This window comes from Varanus komodoensis, unplaced genomic scaffold (genome assembly GCF_004798865.1).
Source record: "Varanus komodoensis strain SLA01 unplaced genomic scaffold, ASM479886v1 scaffold11, whole genome shotgun sequence".
Taxonomy (NCBI): domain Eukaryota; kingdom Metazoa; phylum Chordata; class Lepidosauria; order Squamata; family Varanidae; genus Varanus; species Varanus komodoensis.
In genome coordinates, this window is record NW_025335317.1 from 23,450,325 (window position 1) to 23,467,096 (window position 16,772).

Below are 16,772 nucleotides of genomic sequence, written 5' to 3' on the forward strand. Positions count from 1 at the left end.
GACAATCCAGGGCATTATCTGGGCAACTTTCCATGCAGCTGCTTGGCCTTGGGGCCAAGATGTCAAGAAAATATCAGGAAAAACTACCAAGTGCAACTGAACATGAACAGGAATCTAATAGGTCTGAGCATCTCTGTAGCAAAGTACAAATTCATTTTTGACACACATCTCCATAAAGCCCTCTTTCCTCCCCCTTTTTCCCAAACCAGTGAGTAATTATATTTATATGAATTATATAATAGAAATATATTAATTAATTCTAGGATTCCGATTACTTCACAGGAAGGATCCAGTTATGGGGACATCCTATAGCTGTAGACTGGGCAGAACCTGAGGTTGAGGTTGATGAAGATACAATGTCATCAGTTAAAATCCTCTATGTGAGGAACCTTATGCTATCGACCACTGAAGAGACAATTGAAAAAGAATTCAACAATGTTAAACCAGGTAACAAAAAGGAAAAAGGGCAGCTTCTTCAGTTTGTCAGCAAACCATTAGAGGGTGCATAATAAACTGGAAAAATTTAATTCTGGGTGAAATATTTTTAACATTTGGGAATGCAAGGAAAGAGATGATGCAGCAGTTTTATTTTCATGAAAGTTTTGATTTTTTTTCACAACTTAGATGCAACCGTGGGAATGCTAGTCGCTCCCCACCAAGATATAAGGCTAAATACTTGGAAAGCCTTTGTCTTTATATATGATAAAAAGATTTTTAAAGTAATCATAATAAAATACATTTCCTAATATTGGTGAAAGAAACTCAAAATAAATATGTTTCATGGGACAAACTGGCAGTGGCCATCAGTGAGGGCTGATAAGTGCTTTTTCATCTTCTTGTCTCCTAAAGGTAGTGGTGAAGGACTATTGTACAGAAGCCTTTATCTTATGCTGTTCTGTTGGGTTCTATCTGGTCCCCTGTGCTATTTCAAATCTACATGAAATTGCTGGGAGACACCATCTGGAGCTTTGGAACTGAGGTGCCACCAACATGCTGATGACACTCAGCTTTCTTGTTCTTTGATGCCTAACATCAAGGAAGCAGCTGATACCCTTAAATGCTGCCTAAGCTCAAGGAGGTTGAATAAATTAAAGCTGGGTGAGAGGGAAATGCTGTTTGTGAACAGGAAGTCTGGCTCAGAGATCGGGATTGAGGTTGTTCCGAAGGGGTCTCTAGAACTAGGTGGCAGTGGCAAAGAGTGCATTTGCTTTTCAGGAGCCACCTGCAAACTCTTCTGAGTTGCTCTTATTTGGCAGTGGTTCCCCATGCATTGGATATGCCATTTCATGCAATGGGGCTACTGTTGACGAGTGTCTAGATGCTTCAGTTAATGTGAAATGCAGCAGCTATGCTGTTAACCAGCGCATTGCATCAAGAACATGCTACCTTGGGATTGGATGCTCAACACTAGTGGTTGGGTGCTTTCTAGGCCCCATCTAAGGTGTTGGTTTTAGCCTTTGATGCTCTGAAGCTTTCAGCCATGCTATCTAAGAGACTGCATGTCTCATTACGAATTAGTCCATTTACTAAGAACAACTCTTTTGAGGACAACATCATTCAAAGAATGCATTTGTCAGTGGCATGTGCTAGGGCTTTCTCCTCTATTGCTTCTGGACCATGGAATTCTGTCCCTTCCATGTGGCACAGTGGTGAGAGTGGGACTTGGGAGACCAGGGTTCCAGTCCCCACACAGCCATGAAGCTCATTCTTCATGTATCCTCCCTCCTGTGCCAGCTGCAGCTCTGAAGTCACATGCACAACTGGGGCATTCTGGGGTGCAGGGAGGGGGAAAGTGAGGCTCCAATAGGTTATGAGGAATCTTGGCAGTGCTGCAGTTGATTTCTGGTGAAACTGATGACCCAACTCAGACACCCTCCATTGGATGCCCATATTTCTCTTTATAGAGAAAGTTTATAGACTCCAGTGTTAACTTTAGAGTGCCTTGGTGGGGTTGGAGCTGGGGCTCCAAATTTTTCTGTGGCTTTTTATTGGGCATAGGATTGCAGTCTAAAATACAATATAATGCAAAATAATAAGCAGCACATAGCTCAGGTGTGTTCTTGGGAGGAAAAGATGGCTGCTTCTTCTATTTAAGGCTGCTTCGCATAGTTGCATATAGTGCCATCAAGTCGTCTCTGAGTTATGGTGACCCTATGAGTGAAAGCTGTCCACAATGTCCATCCATGACATCGATGCTTATCTGTAATAAATTCAAGGCTGTGGCTTCCTTTATGACCTCAATCCATGTCTTATACCAGTGATGGCAAACGTATGGCACACGTGCCACAGCGGACACACAGAACCCTCTCTGTCTGCATGTGAGCCAAGTCACCCCAGCAGCGCCCCAGCAGCCGAGCATCAGATAGAGGGACCATGTGCATGCTCAGAAAGCAGTAGCAGCACCAGGCAATAATGTCATGAGCCGCATCTCATTGGCCGCGACTTATCTGAGCTTTCAGATGGCCGGTCAGTGTGCTGCCAAGGATATATGTATATATTTGCTTGGACTGACTGTGAGGTGCTTTTTCTAAACTAAAACCTCAGTTTTCAGGTTTTATTGCAGTGTTGGCACTTTGCGATAAATAAGTTGGTTTTGGGTTGCCATTTGGGAACTCGGTCTCCAAAATGTTCACCATCACTGTCTTATACAGTCTTCCTTTCCTTCTGCTTTTCACTTTTCCTAGCATGATTGTCTTCTCCAGTGAGTCTTGCCTTCTCATGATGTGTCTGAAGTATGGTAGCTTCTGGTTACTTTAAAACAGCTTCCTTGCTGTTGTTTGTTGTTGTCCTTTCCTTTTATTTATTTGTGAAGTTATAGTGGATTACTTTTGTAATCTACATAAGGAATGGTGCAGTAGATCTTCTAAATAAACAAATAATTAAAAGGAAAGCAAGAAACCCACTGAAACCTACATTAAGTTAATAGTGCATGCCTAGACAAAGACCACTTTGTTTGTGCAATTCCAGTAGCTTAATTGGCATCTTAGCAGCCTGAACCCTCTAAAGTCATTTCATAAAACATTACAGTAGATGTGCTATAGTTGTATTCAGCCATCAAAACAGATTAACAGGCATAAAGCCTCAATCCCACTGCACAGAAGTCAAAGCAAAAATTCTCCAGTTGCTCATTACCAGGCCAAAGCTAGGAGTAAGAAATACTCCATTGATGGTCACCTTCAGGGCCTGTGCTGCCCTCCCTCCTTATGATTCTCTGACTTTAAACCAAACATGGGCTAGGTGGCCCATGAATTGAGCAGGAATAGGCAGAAGGTAGATTTCTGGAAGTTGTAGACTTCAACTCCCATTGGTTTTCTGCTATCCTGCATCACAGTAGCACCTTGAATACATGTTGTATCTTTACCCCTTCCCTGTTGTAATATTTATGATGACCGCACCTGTCACCAAGGAGAAGCAAGCCTCCAAAGCAATCCCTGCCTAGTGCGTCCCAGACCCAGTCTTGAAACAGCAGAATATAGATGTCTTGACCAACCCAAAATAAATAAAACCTCCTAAGTTGTGTTTTTATGTTATGTGATTCTGATCACAATCATACGGCAAGCAAATCATGGATAAATGCTGAATAAGTCAACAAGTCATGCTGTGGGTTGTCATTCCATGTGAATCTGATCATATTTTGCATTTAAATTAAACCCTGGAACTGTGCCTTATACAGCAAAAATTGCTCTATCGGGCATATTGAACTCCAGTGCCTGTTTCAGAAAAACTACTTCCCTCTAATAAATGCTGGTGATGTGGGATGACAGAGGCATCATCATTGTACATGGTGTGGAAATGCCCTCCCCTCTGGACAGCAGTTGTTTGAAACATCAGTGCAGTGCTAAATACCTCATTCTCATTGAAAGATATTAATGTATTGCTGAATTACATTCCCACTTCCTGGAAGCCATCCTTAGGCAACTGCAACATATGAGCCCTCATGGTGGCTAAGTTCGTACTAAAGGGAAGGAAGGAAAAATTATTTCCTTCACCCACACAGTGGACTGAGAACCTGTGGATACAGCAGCATCCTATGGGGGCATAATCTACCAGTGACAACTTCATCTCAACACTCATTACAATATTTTGTCAACCTACCTCAACCTATAATGGTGATGTGGGACAGGAACTTCGACCGTTTCTATGCATACATGTCAGCATGTATGTATGCATCCATATTATTAGAAATGCTTGCAAGACCGGTTCAATGTATCCCTGATTGTCACTGTGCAGCGATATGGTTTTCTTTTTTGTGTTCTTAGAGTCGGAGAGCAGTAGGGGTGGAAGGGGCCAAGAAGGCCATCAGATCCCACCCCCTGCTGGTGCAGGACACCAGTTATACCGTCCCACTCAGATCACTGTCTGGCCTCTACCTGAATGCCTCTAGTGTGGGGCAGCCCACAACCTCTCCCAGCAGCTGGTTCCACCGTCCTATTGCTGACCGTTAGGAAGTTCTTCCTTGTGTCTAACCTGCAGCTGGTGTTTTGCTTCTTTTGTTTTCCCCTTTTTTCTGGGTATGTGTTTGTGGTTCTACCGTTCTTTTTTATTCTCAGCAGTTTTTCACAGATGTTGGTTTTGTTGGGGGGTTGTAAACATCAAGTGAAAATTATAAATATTTTAAAAATAAAACAAAACAAAACACCTGGCCTTCCTTAAGTTACTTGGCCCAGGCCAAAACCACAAACAATTGAATCACAACAGATAGGTTTGCACATGCACTTTGTGGATTCTTTATGCCTGCATGATACTTCCTCTCACTCTGCAGAATAGGACATGTGCAAAGGGGTTTATCATACTAATTTTTAGTAACCTACTTCCAAATCCCAGAGCAGCCATAATCAGACCGCAATGGACCAAAGGAAACTCAAAAGTGCACATTACTAAGCCAGTATAAATAAATACAAATAGAACAGCCAAGTGGTTCATGGTCTGTAGTGCCAGGATCTAATATTTATTTACTGTAGAATAATAAAAAATAATTGAATTAGAGTGAAAGATCAATGCCCAAGGACAGAACATAAGCACATGCTTTCCATTCAAGCAATATCCATGACAGACCTAACCTCCAAATTTGTTCTACAGGGGCAGTGGAGCGAGTAAAGAAAATCAGAGACTATGCATTTGTGCACTTTAATAACCGAGAAGATGCAGTGGAAGCCATGAAAGTCTTAAATGGGAAGGTAAGGCTGGACTGGTTTAGCATTTGCTGAAAGGCATATACAAGGTTGCTTGTATATAGCACAATAGGGTTTCACGATGCTGGTAGGTATGTATGTGATTGGGGGGTGTGTGTGTGTGTGTGTGTGTGTGTGTGTGTGTGTGTGTGTGTGTGTGCACGCCCGCCCGAGCGCACACATGCCAACAATAAAAGGCTGGCCAGAGGGTTTGACCTGAATGTTTGGGTTTTGCACTGCAGTGATATTCTGGCCATGGAAATCTGTGATACATTGTTAAAGCTTGGCTCTTCAGATGTCTGGAACACCATTATAGTAAAACTAAAAGCGTGCTTGCTATTTATAGTTTCATAAATGTTCAAACAGCAAAGCACCAGCCTAAGCTGTTGCACTTCGAGCGTGTGCGGTCTGCTTGAAGGAAATAGTGGGAGGCCAGTTTTTGTCTCGTGAGCCCAGGCATTCCCTCGAGTGGTGATGGCGTCATGTAGCACTGGGCTGCCACCGGACTCGTGGACCGACCCCGTCATGTGCCTGATGTGCACATCAGAAGCACAGGGCTGGCATGGCAGCGGCGCACACAGCCATATGACAGGAGCTTCCAGAGGGTATTTACTCCAATGCCACCATTAAAAAAAAACAACAACTGGAAGACTTTAAAATAAACCCAAGAGAATGAAATTATCTCTCCAGAGGGTAAAGAAACACGTATTGTTTCCTTGTTTGAAAGAGCCCGATGTGTTTGAGCCTCGTATCATATAACTGGGCCTTTTTCAGAGGACAGTTCTCCAAATAATGCTTCTAGAGATCTCTGCAAGGTTTGTCTCCAAAAGGAATCCTGCAAAATATACTTGATTACTGCATAGAATAAAACTCTTCTTTTCCTTTCAACATCCTGAGACTTGCTTTCCATTCCTTTTGGTATATACCTGTATGTATCTGCTGTTACAGGAATGCAGAGCAAGTGACCTTCTACATGAGTGAAATGAGATGGGAAATGAGAAAAGGCTTCCCCATGACCTTGAATTACTGGGACTTTGCATTACTGAGGAGGAGGAGGCATTCTTTCAAGTTCTCTTGTCCCGGATTGGGGGAGTTCAGTATCTGACATAAAAATGCAGACTGCAGTGAACAGAACAGCCTGCTCCAGTTGGACAGCTGCCTTCCCCAGGCCCAAATGACATCAGCTGCTCTGTAGGAACATCAGATCAGCTCCTGTGCAGTTGGAGTTGCACTGACAATACAGTTCCGCTGTAGCTGTTGTATTTAGCAAATACCAGCAGCTACTTTGAGGGCTCTATTAAAAAGTGGGCTATAGTTCTACATCATCGTGCATGCACCCATGTGTCTCCTTTCCCTCTCTCTACTCCTTTTTTGTTTTAAGGTGCTGGATGGCTCTCCCATTGAGGTCACGTTGGCCAAGCCAGTAGACAAAGACAGCTATGTCAGATACACAAGGGGCACGGGAGGCCGAGGAGCCATGCTGCCAGAGTATACGTATACTCTGGGGCATGTGTATGACCCTGCTACAGCCTACCTGGGAGCACCAGTATTCTACGCACCTCAAGCTTATGCTGCTATTCCCAACCTTCACTTTCCTGCTGCTAAAGGACATCTCACCAACAGGGGCCTGATCAGGCCTCCATCCATTCGAGGTAAATATACTAAGCTATTCTTGCTTGCTGCAAATGTAGACTATGAGCCAGCCATACAATGGATGTCTGGGGGAGTTTTGTTTAAATCTTCCATGGCTTGAAAGTAGGGTGATCGTTGAAGGAAAATAATGTCATCTTTCTCCTTGGTGGCCACTTACCCTGCTTCAGAATGTGAAGATCACCAGAAGAAAGCCTCCCCTGATGGCCGAGGTGTACAGGCGGGTTGGAACCAGCCCTCTTCCCAGTGCCTGGACTCAGGCCACACAGGGCTTAAAAGGCAAGCAGCGATACTTTGAATCATGCTTGAAAGCAGACCGATATGGAAGGTCTCGGAGCTTAAGTCTTTCTAAAATGTTTTCCTTTACACAGTTGTCTATCCCAGCAGACTGTGGAACCACATTATGAGAGCAGTGGTGAAGCTACATAATTTTAAAGTCTGGCCCATTGGTCTTACTGATGCAGGGGGCAGCACTTTAGGTGGGAATGCTTATTATTCTACTTTTTTCAAAATAGGACAATTTGGCTCAGTTTGCTCAGTGTGGCCTTGGACATATGCTCCAAAGTCCTGCCCTGAATGTACCATGTAGCATATATTGCTTGCCCCATGTATCCTTAAACCATATGAATTGCTATTTTGATGGAATGAGCCACTGAGGCAGTCAGCAGCTTTGTATTTCTGCAATGTGCCAAAAGCAATTTTAAGTTGACCTGTGCCACATCCTTCCTTTTTAAATGATTTGTCAAGGGATGGTGGTTCCCCTTAAATTTATCTCCCTTTCTCTCTCTGTCTCATGCACAAACACACAGTCATCAATATTTCCAGTTCCACTTATAACTCTTCTAATTCCACACATTTTAATGTATGGGCCAGTTTTAGCCAAATGAATATAGAGTTGCATGAAGAATCTGAGATTATGCAATCTGGGTACAAATAGCTCATCTCAGGAATGACACAGCTGGATAATCATTTCAGCTTCTTTTGGTTTTACTCTTGTGTAATCTATACAGGGAGACTTCCACTCTTTCTTCACTCTCTTTGCACCCCATTCAGATTGTAATCCTATTACTTTAAGTAGCCAATAGGATTAAGTTCTAAATTCCACTGATGTGTTTTGATGGAAAAGATTTAAGAAGTTCAAATGAAGTAAACAACTGCAAATTCATACATACTGCAACTACAGCATCAAATGGTTACCCTAATGTGTAACTATGTCACCACAGATCAAGCATAATGGACAGAACATTCATGTTATCTCAAACCTCATGATGCTCAGTGGAATCAGATCACACATTGGTGGCTTTCCACAACACGTCAAGCCACCCTGTGTAGTTATCATGGTTCATCATGGTTTTTTACCATGATCTACCTGACAGACAATCAAGTGTTTTCTATCTTATAATAGTTTTCGCCCTTCCCTCTAATATCTCCCCTGTTGCCATGTATCCCAGCCACTATGCCTGAAATTAAATCCCAAGGTGCGTCACTCCTTGCCTAGCCTTCTGCTTCTTCCTTATTGGTCTGTACATAGGGGCAGGATGGCTATGTCATTGCTGCTCTTCCCAGGGAAATCTGCAGTCGTTGCACAGCAGGATCATGGAAACCATGATCCTGGATTCAGACAACATGTTAAGCCATGGTGGTAGGGAGAAACCATGGAACAAATCATTGTTTCTTAATCATGGTTCATAAAGGCCAAACTTATCATGGTGAAATACCATGTTGGGTTCAGACAGCCCAACAATGGTAAAAAAAAATCTTGGCTTGTCATGTGTGTGATGTAATATTTAAAAGTGCAGGAGTGGAACTCAGGGCAATCTAGGTTCTAGTTCCTGCTGAAATATGAAGCCAACTGAGTGACTTTAGGCCAGTACTTCACAGGGTTGTTTCTGTGAGGATAAGATTGAGAGGAGGAGGACAGTGATGTAAATTGCTTTGAGTTCTTTTAAACAGGTGGGATAGAAATCAAATAAATACATGTAGGAACTGAGTTATTGACTAGGTTTGCACAACAGACCAAGCCATGATGGCTAGAAGGTCACTGTGGATGAGCCTGTTGTTTTAAACTAATGCATATAAGCTATGGTTTAACTAATTCAGTCAACTGTGATGTGATTCATTCTGTTGGGCACATTGAGGCCCCTGGGACAAAGATGCCAGAATGTACAGCTTAATAAGCTGAAGTGTCGTGTGAACTTTCTCACTCTGTTGTGTGTCATTAGGTGTTGAAAAATTCAGAGGTGAAATACAAATGGACTATTCTTTAATCCCTTACCATATATAATTTCATCTGGAGTGACTTAGCTAGAATGTGTGATAGGAATGGGGTTGATAGTGAGCAAAGCTTTCTGTTTCAGTATTAGTAAGAATGGGGTCAATCAGATACATATACCAAAAATGAGAAGTTTAATTTTATACCAGTGAACATTGATCACCCTAATTTGTTGCTATTGATATTTATCACATTTGTCACATGGAGATGGGTAGAGACCTGTTCTCCCCTGCAGAGGAAGGCAGGACGCGCTCCAACGGAGCAAAGCTCAGGGAGCCAAGGTTTCGTTTGAATGCCAGGAAGCACTTCCTGACAGTCAGGACCCCGAGGGTGTGGAATGGGCTTCCACAAGAGGTCATTGAGGCCCCATCGGTGCAGGTGTTCAAGGATAGACTGGATGTCCACATGGTGGGCATGTTGTGATCGCAGCCGGCTGGTGCCGGAGGTCAGACTAGATGGCCCAGGAGGCCCCTTCTGACTCGCTCTGTTTTCTATGTTTCTATGTTATCCACTGAATATAAATCTATGTAGAAATGTGTCCCCATTCACTGCCCCCCCCCACACACACACATGATAATTTGAGCCCAAATTCAATGAAAAAGGAAGCATCATATTAAGTCAAACAGAAAAGATAAGTAGTGATGGTAATTTCAAATTAATTTGTGTTCTCTAATCAAAGTATCCTCATGAATTTCACAAAATGAGGATTTGGCTGATATTAATAATGGCATTGCTGAAATTCAAAAGCAATACTGTTAGACATTGTGGGTAAAAACCTTGTGAATATACACTGAAGTAGACTGCAATTCCCTGGTCCGCCATGTTTTCTAAACTGAAACATTAAAAGTGGAGGGTGGGGGAGGGAGCCTGAAGCTTGTAGGCTAAAACTGCAGATACTAAAATAACAAAAAGCCCACGAGATACAATGGAAGTTGGAACAATACAGCCCTATACCCAATTGGTACTTGCTCATATCCATAAGCATCCCCTTGAAAGACAATAAAGGGATTGTATGCTCTGTGTTTTGCTACTTTTCAATGAATTATATTCCATAAACATAAAGCAACAGAGACAGCACAAGAAATGTTATTGTCTAAGGAAAAAATGCCAAATTTTGCCAAAATCTGCCTGCCTGAACTGGGCCAATTCCCCCTTCAATCTCTGAATCAAGTATCAGTATATGGATTCAAGCCTTCCAATACAATAAGAATCAGGGAGATTTTCATGTGATTTGATTCAGTTTAATACCTTCTTACATTCCTAGAAATTTACATGAATGTACCTGTAGGGGCTGCTGGAGTTAGAGGACTAGGAGGCCGTGGCTACTTGGCTAACCCTGCTCTGGGGCGTGGATACCAGCTCAAAGGAGAAAAACGTGGGGAAGAAAAACTGTATGACCTTTTGCCAGGAATGGAACTTACACCAATGAATCATGTCAGTTTAAAGCCACAAGGAATTAAGCTTGCTTCACAGGTGGGTAGAAGACAGAACTGTCAGTAGCTCTAGATCTGCAAGGAGGTACACAGAAAAATCATTCCTGAAGTTGATCTGTGTCTTCCCTGTAAATATAATGTGTGTGTGTGCATACACACATACACACAGGCACATCCTTTACATATTGGCTGGGTGGGAATAATGCAATGATTTATCATGGGTGACAAGCCACAGTGGGTTGTCATGTCATGTGAACTCAGACCCCTTCCTGAAGTGTGGCTTTTTTAGTCTGAGGGGGAACATGATATCCCTCTATAAATACTGCAAAGGCTGTCACAGAAAGGAAAGTCAAGATCTCTTCATGAGGATGCCTGAGTGTACGAGACGGAATAATCAATTCAATTTGTGACAACCCAGATTCAGGCTGGACATCCTCACTGTCAGAGCAATACGCCAGTGGAACCAGCTGGCTAGAGAGGTGGTGGGCTCTCCCACAGTGGAGACATTCAAAAAGAAGCTGGGCAGCCCTCTGAGTGGGATGGTGCAACTTGGTGTCCTGCAACAGCAGCGGGTTGGACACAATGGCCTTCATGGCCCCTTCCAGCTCTACTATTCTATGATTCTATGTATCTACCCTAAAAACCCATTATTTAGTTCAGGGGTTACTGGACCCATGATAAGTTGTTGTGTCATCCAAATGCAGGAAAATTAGTCTCATCATGCGCTGTGGGAAGTGGTTAACAAGCAGCAGAAACAAACCAAAACCAAAACCACATGCCACTCTTGCTGACTTTGCTCTGACCTAACCTGTTACAGCCATCCCACCAATGCCCAAATGACATGATGGAGCAGCCATCATGTTCTATTTGCCATGGCTGTTTCCTTGGTTTCCAGGCTGAAAGCCAGTGACAACCCCTGAGACCTTGCTTATGAAAAGAGATGGCCAGTAGTTCATCAGTTTTTCAGTGAGATCCTCTAGGTTTTTTTTTGAATGGACATGAGTGTTTCCTTTGTCCTTGCACTTTTTTACCCCTTCCAAACACACTGGGTGCTTGGAAAAGAAGAAAACTGTGAGCCACCCCATTTACAGGGCAGCGTCTTTTGTCAGGGAGATATGCATACATATATATCTCCGTCCCTGGCAAGAAATCCTGGCTACCCTGCCAAAACCCCTGTTTTAAAGGGAAGTCTGAATTCTGACAGCTAGCTGTCAAACTCTGTCCTCCCATAGATGGAAGGGCACATGCTTTCCACTCTCCTGAGCACCTTGTGTCTGAGGAATGGATGAAAACGTGTGATGACACTCAGATCTACCACTAAAACTAGAGGATCTCACTAATCTACTGGCCATTCCTTTTTGTGACCAAAGATCCCTTGGGGTTTGCTCTTCCTTGACAGTTCACCTTTTGCGAGATGTCAGAGGAAATCAAAGTGAACCACTGACTTCTTTGCATCCTCTCTGGATCAATGTTCAAGGTGGATGCTTGCTCCACTTTGAGAGCAAAAACCTGTTGTCCCAGGGCATTGTCCAGGGGAGGCTGCCCACTGGGACCCCTGCAAATGCACACCTTTACATTTACACAAGTCTGGCTAATTTTTTAAGGTACAAAAAGTGTGCAGATTTATTGCACTTTACAATAATTTAAAAAGGGATGGCAAACCAGTTACAGTCTCCCTGGTGTCTTGCTTGAGCACTTTAAAGAGGGTGTCACTGATGGCTGGTGTGAAGATTGCAAAACATGATCTCTGACAAAAAGAGGGGAGAAAGAAGAGGGGAAACCATGGCAACCCAAAAGGACTTCTAATTTCAGCAAGGAGAAGAGTTCAGGCAACTTTCGCTATCAAGTACCCTGGGTTAAAAGGTCGTGAACTGAGGTAGAAGATGGGGGGCAACCTATGGTGAGCCCAATCATCTCAGCAAACAAAAAATGATTGTTAGTGATTAGCATGACATATGAACTTGTCCATTGTAACTCTGATAGTTTCATCTGTTCAGTTTTCCAGAGCCTAATAAGAAAAGTGGGTGCCAAACAGGTATTCCTGGGAAGGAATTCCATAGTCAGGTAGCCGCCACAGAAAAAGCCCTACCCTCATTGTTATTCAAATATATACAATGAATACTGGTGAAACAAGCACCAAATTGGACCATCAGATGCTTATCTTGTAAATGCAGATTCTATACTGAAGCAGGCCCCTCTTGGTATACTCTGTTGAAGGAATAGTAGGCAATAACTTTAATACTGCAATTATATATTCTATCGTCACAGAATGCAATATTCATTCTAGGTATTAGAAGAGATCTGCCAGAAGAATAACTGGGGGCAGCCCATCTACCAGCTTCATTCTGCTATTGGACAAGACCAAAGACAGCTGTTCTTATATAAAATCACAGTTCCTGCTCTTGCCAGTCAAAACCATACTCTGTGCGTAACTGTTGCTTTACTGGGTTTAATTCATGGACTGGGACACCTTGGGGAGAGCAGGGATGGAAGCACTTATTCAATGTGTTTACCAGTCCCACAGCCATACTGTTGCCATCCTTCCAACTTGGCAGCAACCAGAAAACTATAGTGACATGGATACGTATCTGCAATATGTAAGGAACTAAATGCTATTTATTATCAGGATATGAATTCTGCTTACCAGCCCTGATTGGGCAGGTGGGAAGAGATCGAGCCAAAATGGCCCAGCAAACTTTATGCCTCTGTAGTTCCATGAAAACCATATGCAGCTATAGGAGGCTGGGAGGGTCACCGTATGTCCGAGATGACTTGATGGCACATGACGACAACAGAATGTTTGGCTTTAATCATTTGGTTTGCTTCAACATTGCGGCTTTGTGCTTGTTCGATGTGTCCTTCCCGCAGGTGTCACAGCTGCCTAGAAGGGTCAGCTCTGGCTTGCAATCAAATTTGATTTCACTGCTTTGGTTCCTTGTACTGCTCCAAAGGCCCCTTCTTTTCATCAATTTTTTTTTTCTTGTGAGGTGTGTGTGTGTGGAGTGGGGGGATTATTGGTTGTTGCACTGGGTAGTGGGGGCTGCAATGGGGCCCATGCATTTTGCCCATTTCTTCCCTGGCCTGAAGATCAGAAGCGTATGAAAGGCACATGGAGGGAACGCCACAGCCGCCCAGGGAACTCAGAGTTGAGACAGGGCAGATCAGGGCATCCTGGAGATCGTGCCACTTCTTCCAGAGCTGGTATTACTGTTCGGTGCTAGTCCCAAACCCACCACTTTCTCCCCTGGGCTACTAATTTGTGTGCAGTGAGAGAAAATATTGTAATCACACCATGAATGCTGAAAGCAGATGTTTGCTTTCAACAGAGCTGATTCCTAGTAAATGTGCTTAGAATAGCATCCTTAATGCAAGACTGTGCTAACCCACAGTCATGCCCACTCCACTGTTAACATGTTTTTGCCAACTGGTAGTATTTTCCACGGTGTCAGTGGCTAACTGCTGTTTCTTGTTATTTTTATATATGGATAATACAACTGATTCATAGGCAACCCTTCACACCACCCAAGCTAAGTGCCTATGTAGATGAAGCCAAAACCTATGCTGCAGAATATACTCTTCAGACCTTGGGCATTCCCGTGGAGGGAGCAGACACCCCTGCTGCAGCAGCGTTTCCAGGTATGTACCAGTTATACAGGCTTTGACCAGAGAGGCAGTGTCCTACATCAGCATCTAACAGCTACATTCCCCCATCACTCATTTCTAAACTAAAGCAACTGTAGGGGGCTCAGTTCAGGCCTTAAAATCATGTCCCCAACCGATCATACTAGAATCCTGATAAATGTGCATGAACCTTCACCTGCTCTTGGATCTTGGAGGTGGGGGCGGAATGCAGCTGCTAGACAGCAAGGTAAAGTCTGCTCTAGCCTTGAGGTTAAGTTAAGCTAGGTTAACTTAAGGAAGTTCACAGAAGGAAAGTTTCTCACTGCCAGCTTTTCCTTTGCCCTGAAAAGCTGCTATAGTTTTTGGGGGCCCTGAATAAATGTAAGATTTGATACAGCAAGGGAAGCAAATCTAGTTCAGGAACTTCCTTGAATTAGCTTAATTTGGGATCTGTGTAATTTTCTTTTTAAAACTGTTTACAGCACAATCCTATGTTATGTCTACTCAGATGTAGTTCTGTTGTCAATGCTGGTTAATTCTAAGTAACTGTGTATCAAACCTGTTTCAGCCTGGGAACCAAATACACTCTACCAAAGCATCTCCAAAATTGTGACTAAAGCTCACTTACTGGCAGTGAGAGATTTAAGCTGAAATATTTCTATATTTTGGGAATGTTGGCATCCCCCTGCCTTTGACTTTTCCATTTGCTGCCACTGGAATGCAGCTTTTATTGCCATAGGAGATGTACTTCACCCTTTTTAGAATAGCACAATTACTGCAAAAGCTGGAAAACTATCAAATAACTACCTCAAAACCTGGAAGGCTGGATCAGGGCTACAGCTGGGGTGGATCGGCCCTGCTCAGCACTCTGGTGTGTAGCATTATATCCCTAATTTCCTATTAAAGGCACCTAAGTAAGCCAACTTTTAATTCTTCTATCTTCAGTGGTATTTCTGGACCAAACCAAATGTTCGGTTGATCATGCATAGCATGGCTACACCTTACTCTTTCATGAGCATGTACAGCCCTCATTCAGATTTGGACCGCAGTGTTCCAAGACAGGGAGGAGGTTTATTTATTTATTTATTTATTAGAACATTTCTATGCCGCCCCTTGCTGAAGCCTGGGGGTGGCTTACAACACAATAAAATACAATAAAATACAAAAATAACAATATCAAATTAAAATTAACAATATAAAATAAATAAAAAATATAAAATATAAAAGAAGTTGCCCTGGCCAGATAAATAAGCAAATATTGTTAGCAATTAAAATGACGTTTAAATAAAAAGGTCTTCACCTGGCACCAAAAAACAAATAACGACGGCACCAGGCAGACCTCTCTGGGGAGCGCATTCCATAGATTGGGCGCCACTGCAGAGAAAGCCCTCCTCCGAGTACCTACCCTCCTAATTTCTTTCATGGAGGGTTCCTGGAGAAGGGCCTCTCCCGCAGATCTCAGGGGGCGGGTGGGCATATATGGACGTAAGCGCTCCTTCAGGTAACCAGGACCCAAGCCGTTTAGGGCTTTATAGGTCATAACTAACACCTTGAATTGGGCCCGGACTTCAATGGGAAGCCAGTGAAGCTGTCGGAGGACTGGAGTCATGTGAACATAACGCCCCGTCCCCGTCAGCAACCTGGCAGCTCTATTTTGAACTAATTGTAGTATCCGGACCGTCTTCAAGGGAAGCCCCACATAAAGCGCGTTACAGAAGTCAAGGCGGGAAGTCACCAGCGCGTGTGTCACCGTTGCCAGGCAGTTGTACTCCAGGTAGGGGCGCAGCTGATTAATCAGCCGAAGCTGAAGGAAAGCTTCCTTCCCACATCTCCCCCACAAAAAAATCCACCCAGGGATTTAAAAAATGAGGTATCATCTCTCTTGACTCCAATAGGATCTCCCCCCTTATTTAAATGCACGTGCACATAACATGGCTGGATGGAATGGTGTGGGGCCGGGGAGAGGCAAAGTCTCTTGGATCTTGGAGGTGGGGGTGGAATGCAGCTGCTAGACAGCAAGGTAAAGTCTGCTCTAGCCTTGAGGTTAAGTTAAGCTAGGTTAACTTAAGGAAGTTCACAGAAGGAAAGTTTCTCACTGCCAGCTTTTCCTTTGCCCTGAAAAGCTGCTATAGTTTTTGGGGGCCCTGAATAAATGTAAGATTTGATACAGCAAGGGAAGCAAAGTCTACCAGAGCACTGTGGCCTGAATCCAAATGGGGCTGTGTCCACTCACCCAAGAACAAGGAGAACGATCCCTGTATATTTACAATATGTGTCATTAGCTGAACATTTAATTTGGCCCTTAGTTCCTTCACTTTATAGTCTTCATTTCATACACCCCCATTTATTTTGGTAACTATTTGATGGTCTAACAGCTTAACCACACGGGCATCATTAAAAGTTCAAGTGAGGTGGTTTGAAAGAAGGCATATTTATTCAAAACAAGTGTTAATGATTTGTCTAAGCCATGGAATGGAAATTTGAATGGGCATAATTTCCCATCGATGGGAGGAGTCTGACTTGGCAGGTTTGGCTTAAACCACAAGTAAACTAACAAAAGTGAAAGTATTCTGATGTTGAGACTAAAGGTAAAATTTGAGAGCCTGACATAGTTTAACACAGGAG

At 43.2% G+C, this 16,772-nt stretch overlaps 1 protein-coding gene across 4 annotated transcripts in view; it reads left to right on the forward strand.

The window, feature by feature from the left end:
• A1CF (APOBEC1 complementation factor) overlaps nucleotides 1-16,772 on the forward strand; it is a 51,889-nt gene that overhangs the window by 21,996 nt on the left and 13,121 nt on the right. For 3 of the 4 annotated variants that reach the window (XM_044420581.1, XM_044420580.1, XM_044420584.1), the window contains exons 6-11: nucleotides 283-447; nucleotides 5,080-5,177; nucleotides 6,553-6,823; nucleotides 10,358-10,566; nucleotides 12,814-12,950; nucleotides 14,032-14,162. In XM_044420581.1, the coding sequence (XP_044276516.1) occupies nucleotides 283-447; nucleotides 5,080-5,177; nucleotides 6,553-6,823; nucleotides 10,358-10,566; nucleotides 12,814-12,950; nucleotides 14,032-14,162 (1,011 nt within the window). The remainder of the gene's footprint in view (nucleotides 1-282; nucleotides 448-5,079; nucleotides 5,178-6,552; nucleotides 6,824-10,357; nucleotides 10,567-12,813; nucleotides 12,951-14,031; nucleotides 14,163-16,772) is intronic. The other variant, XM_044420583.1, reaches the window with a different exon arrangement.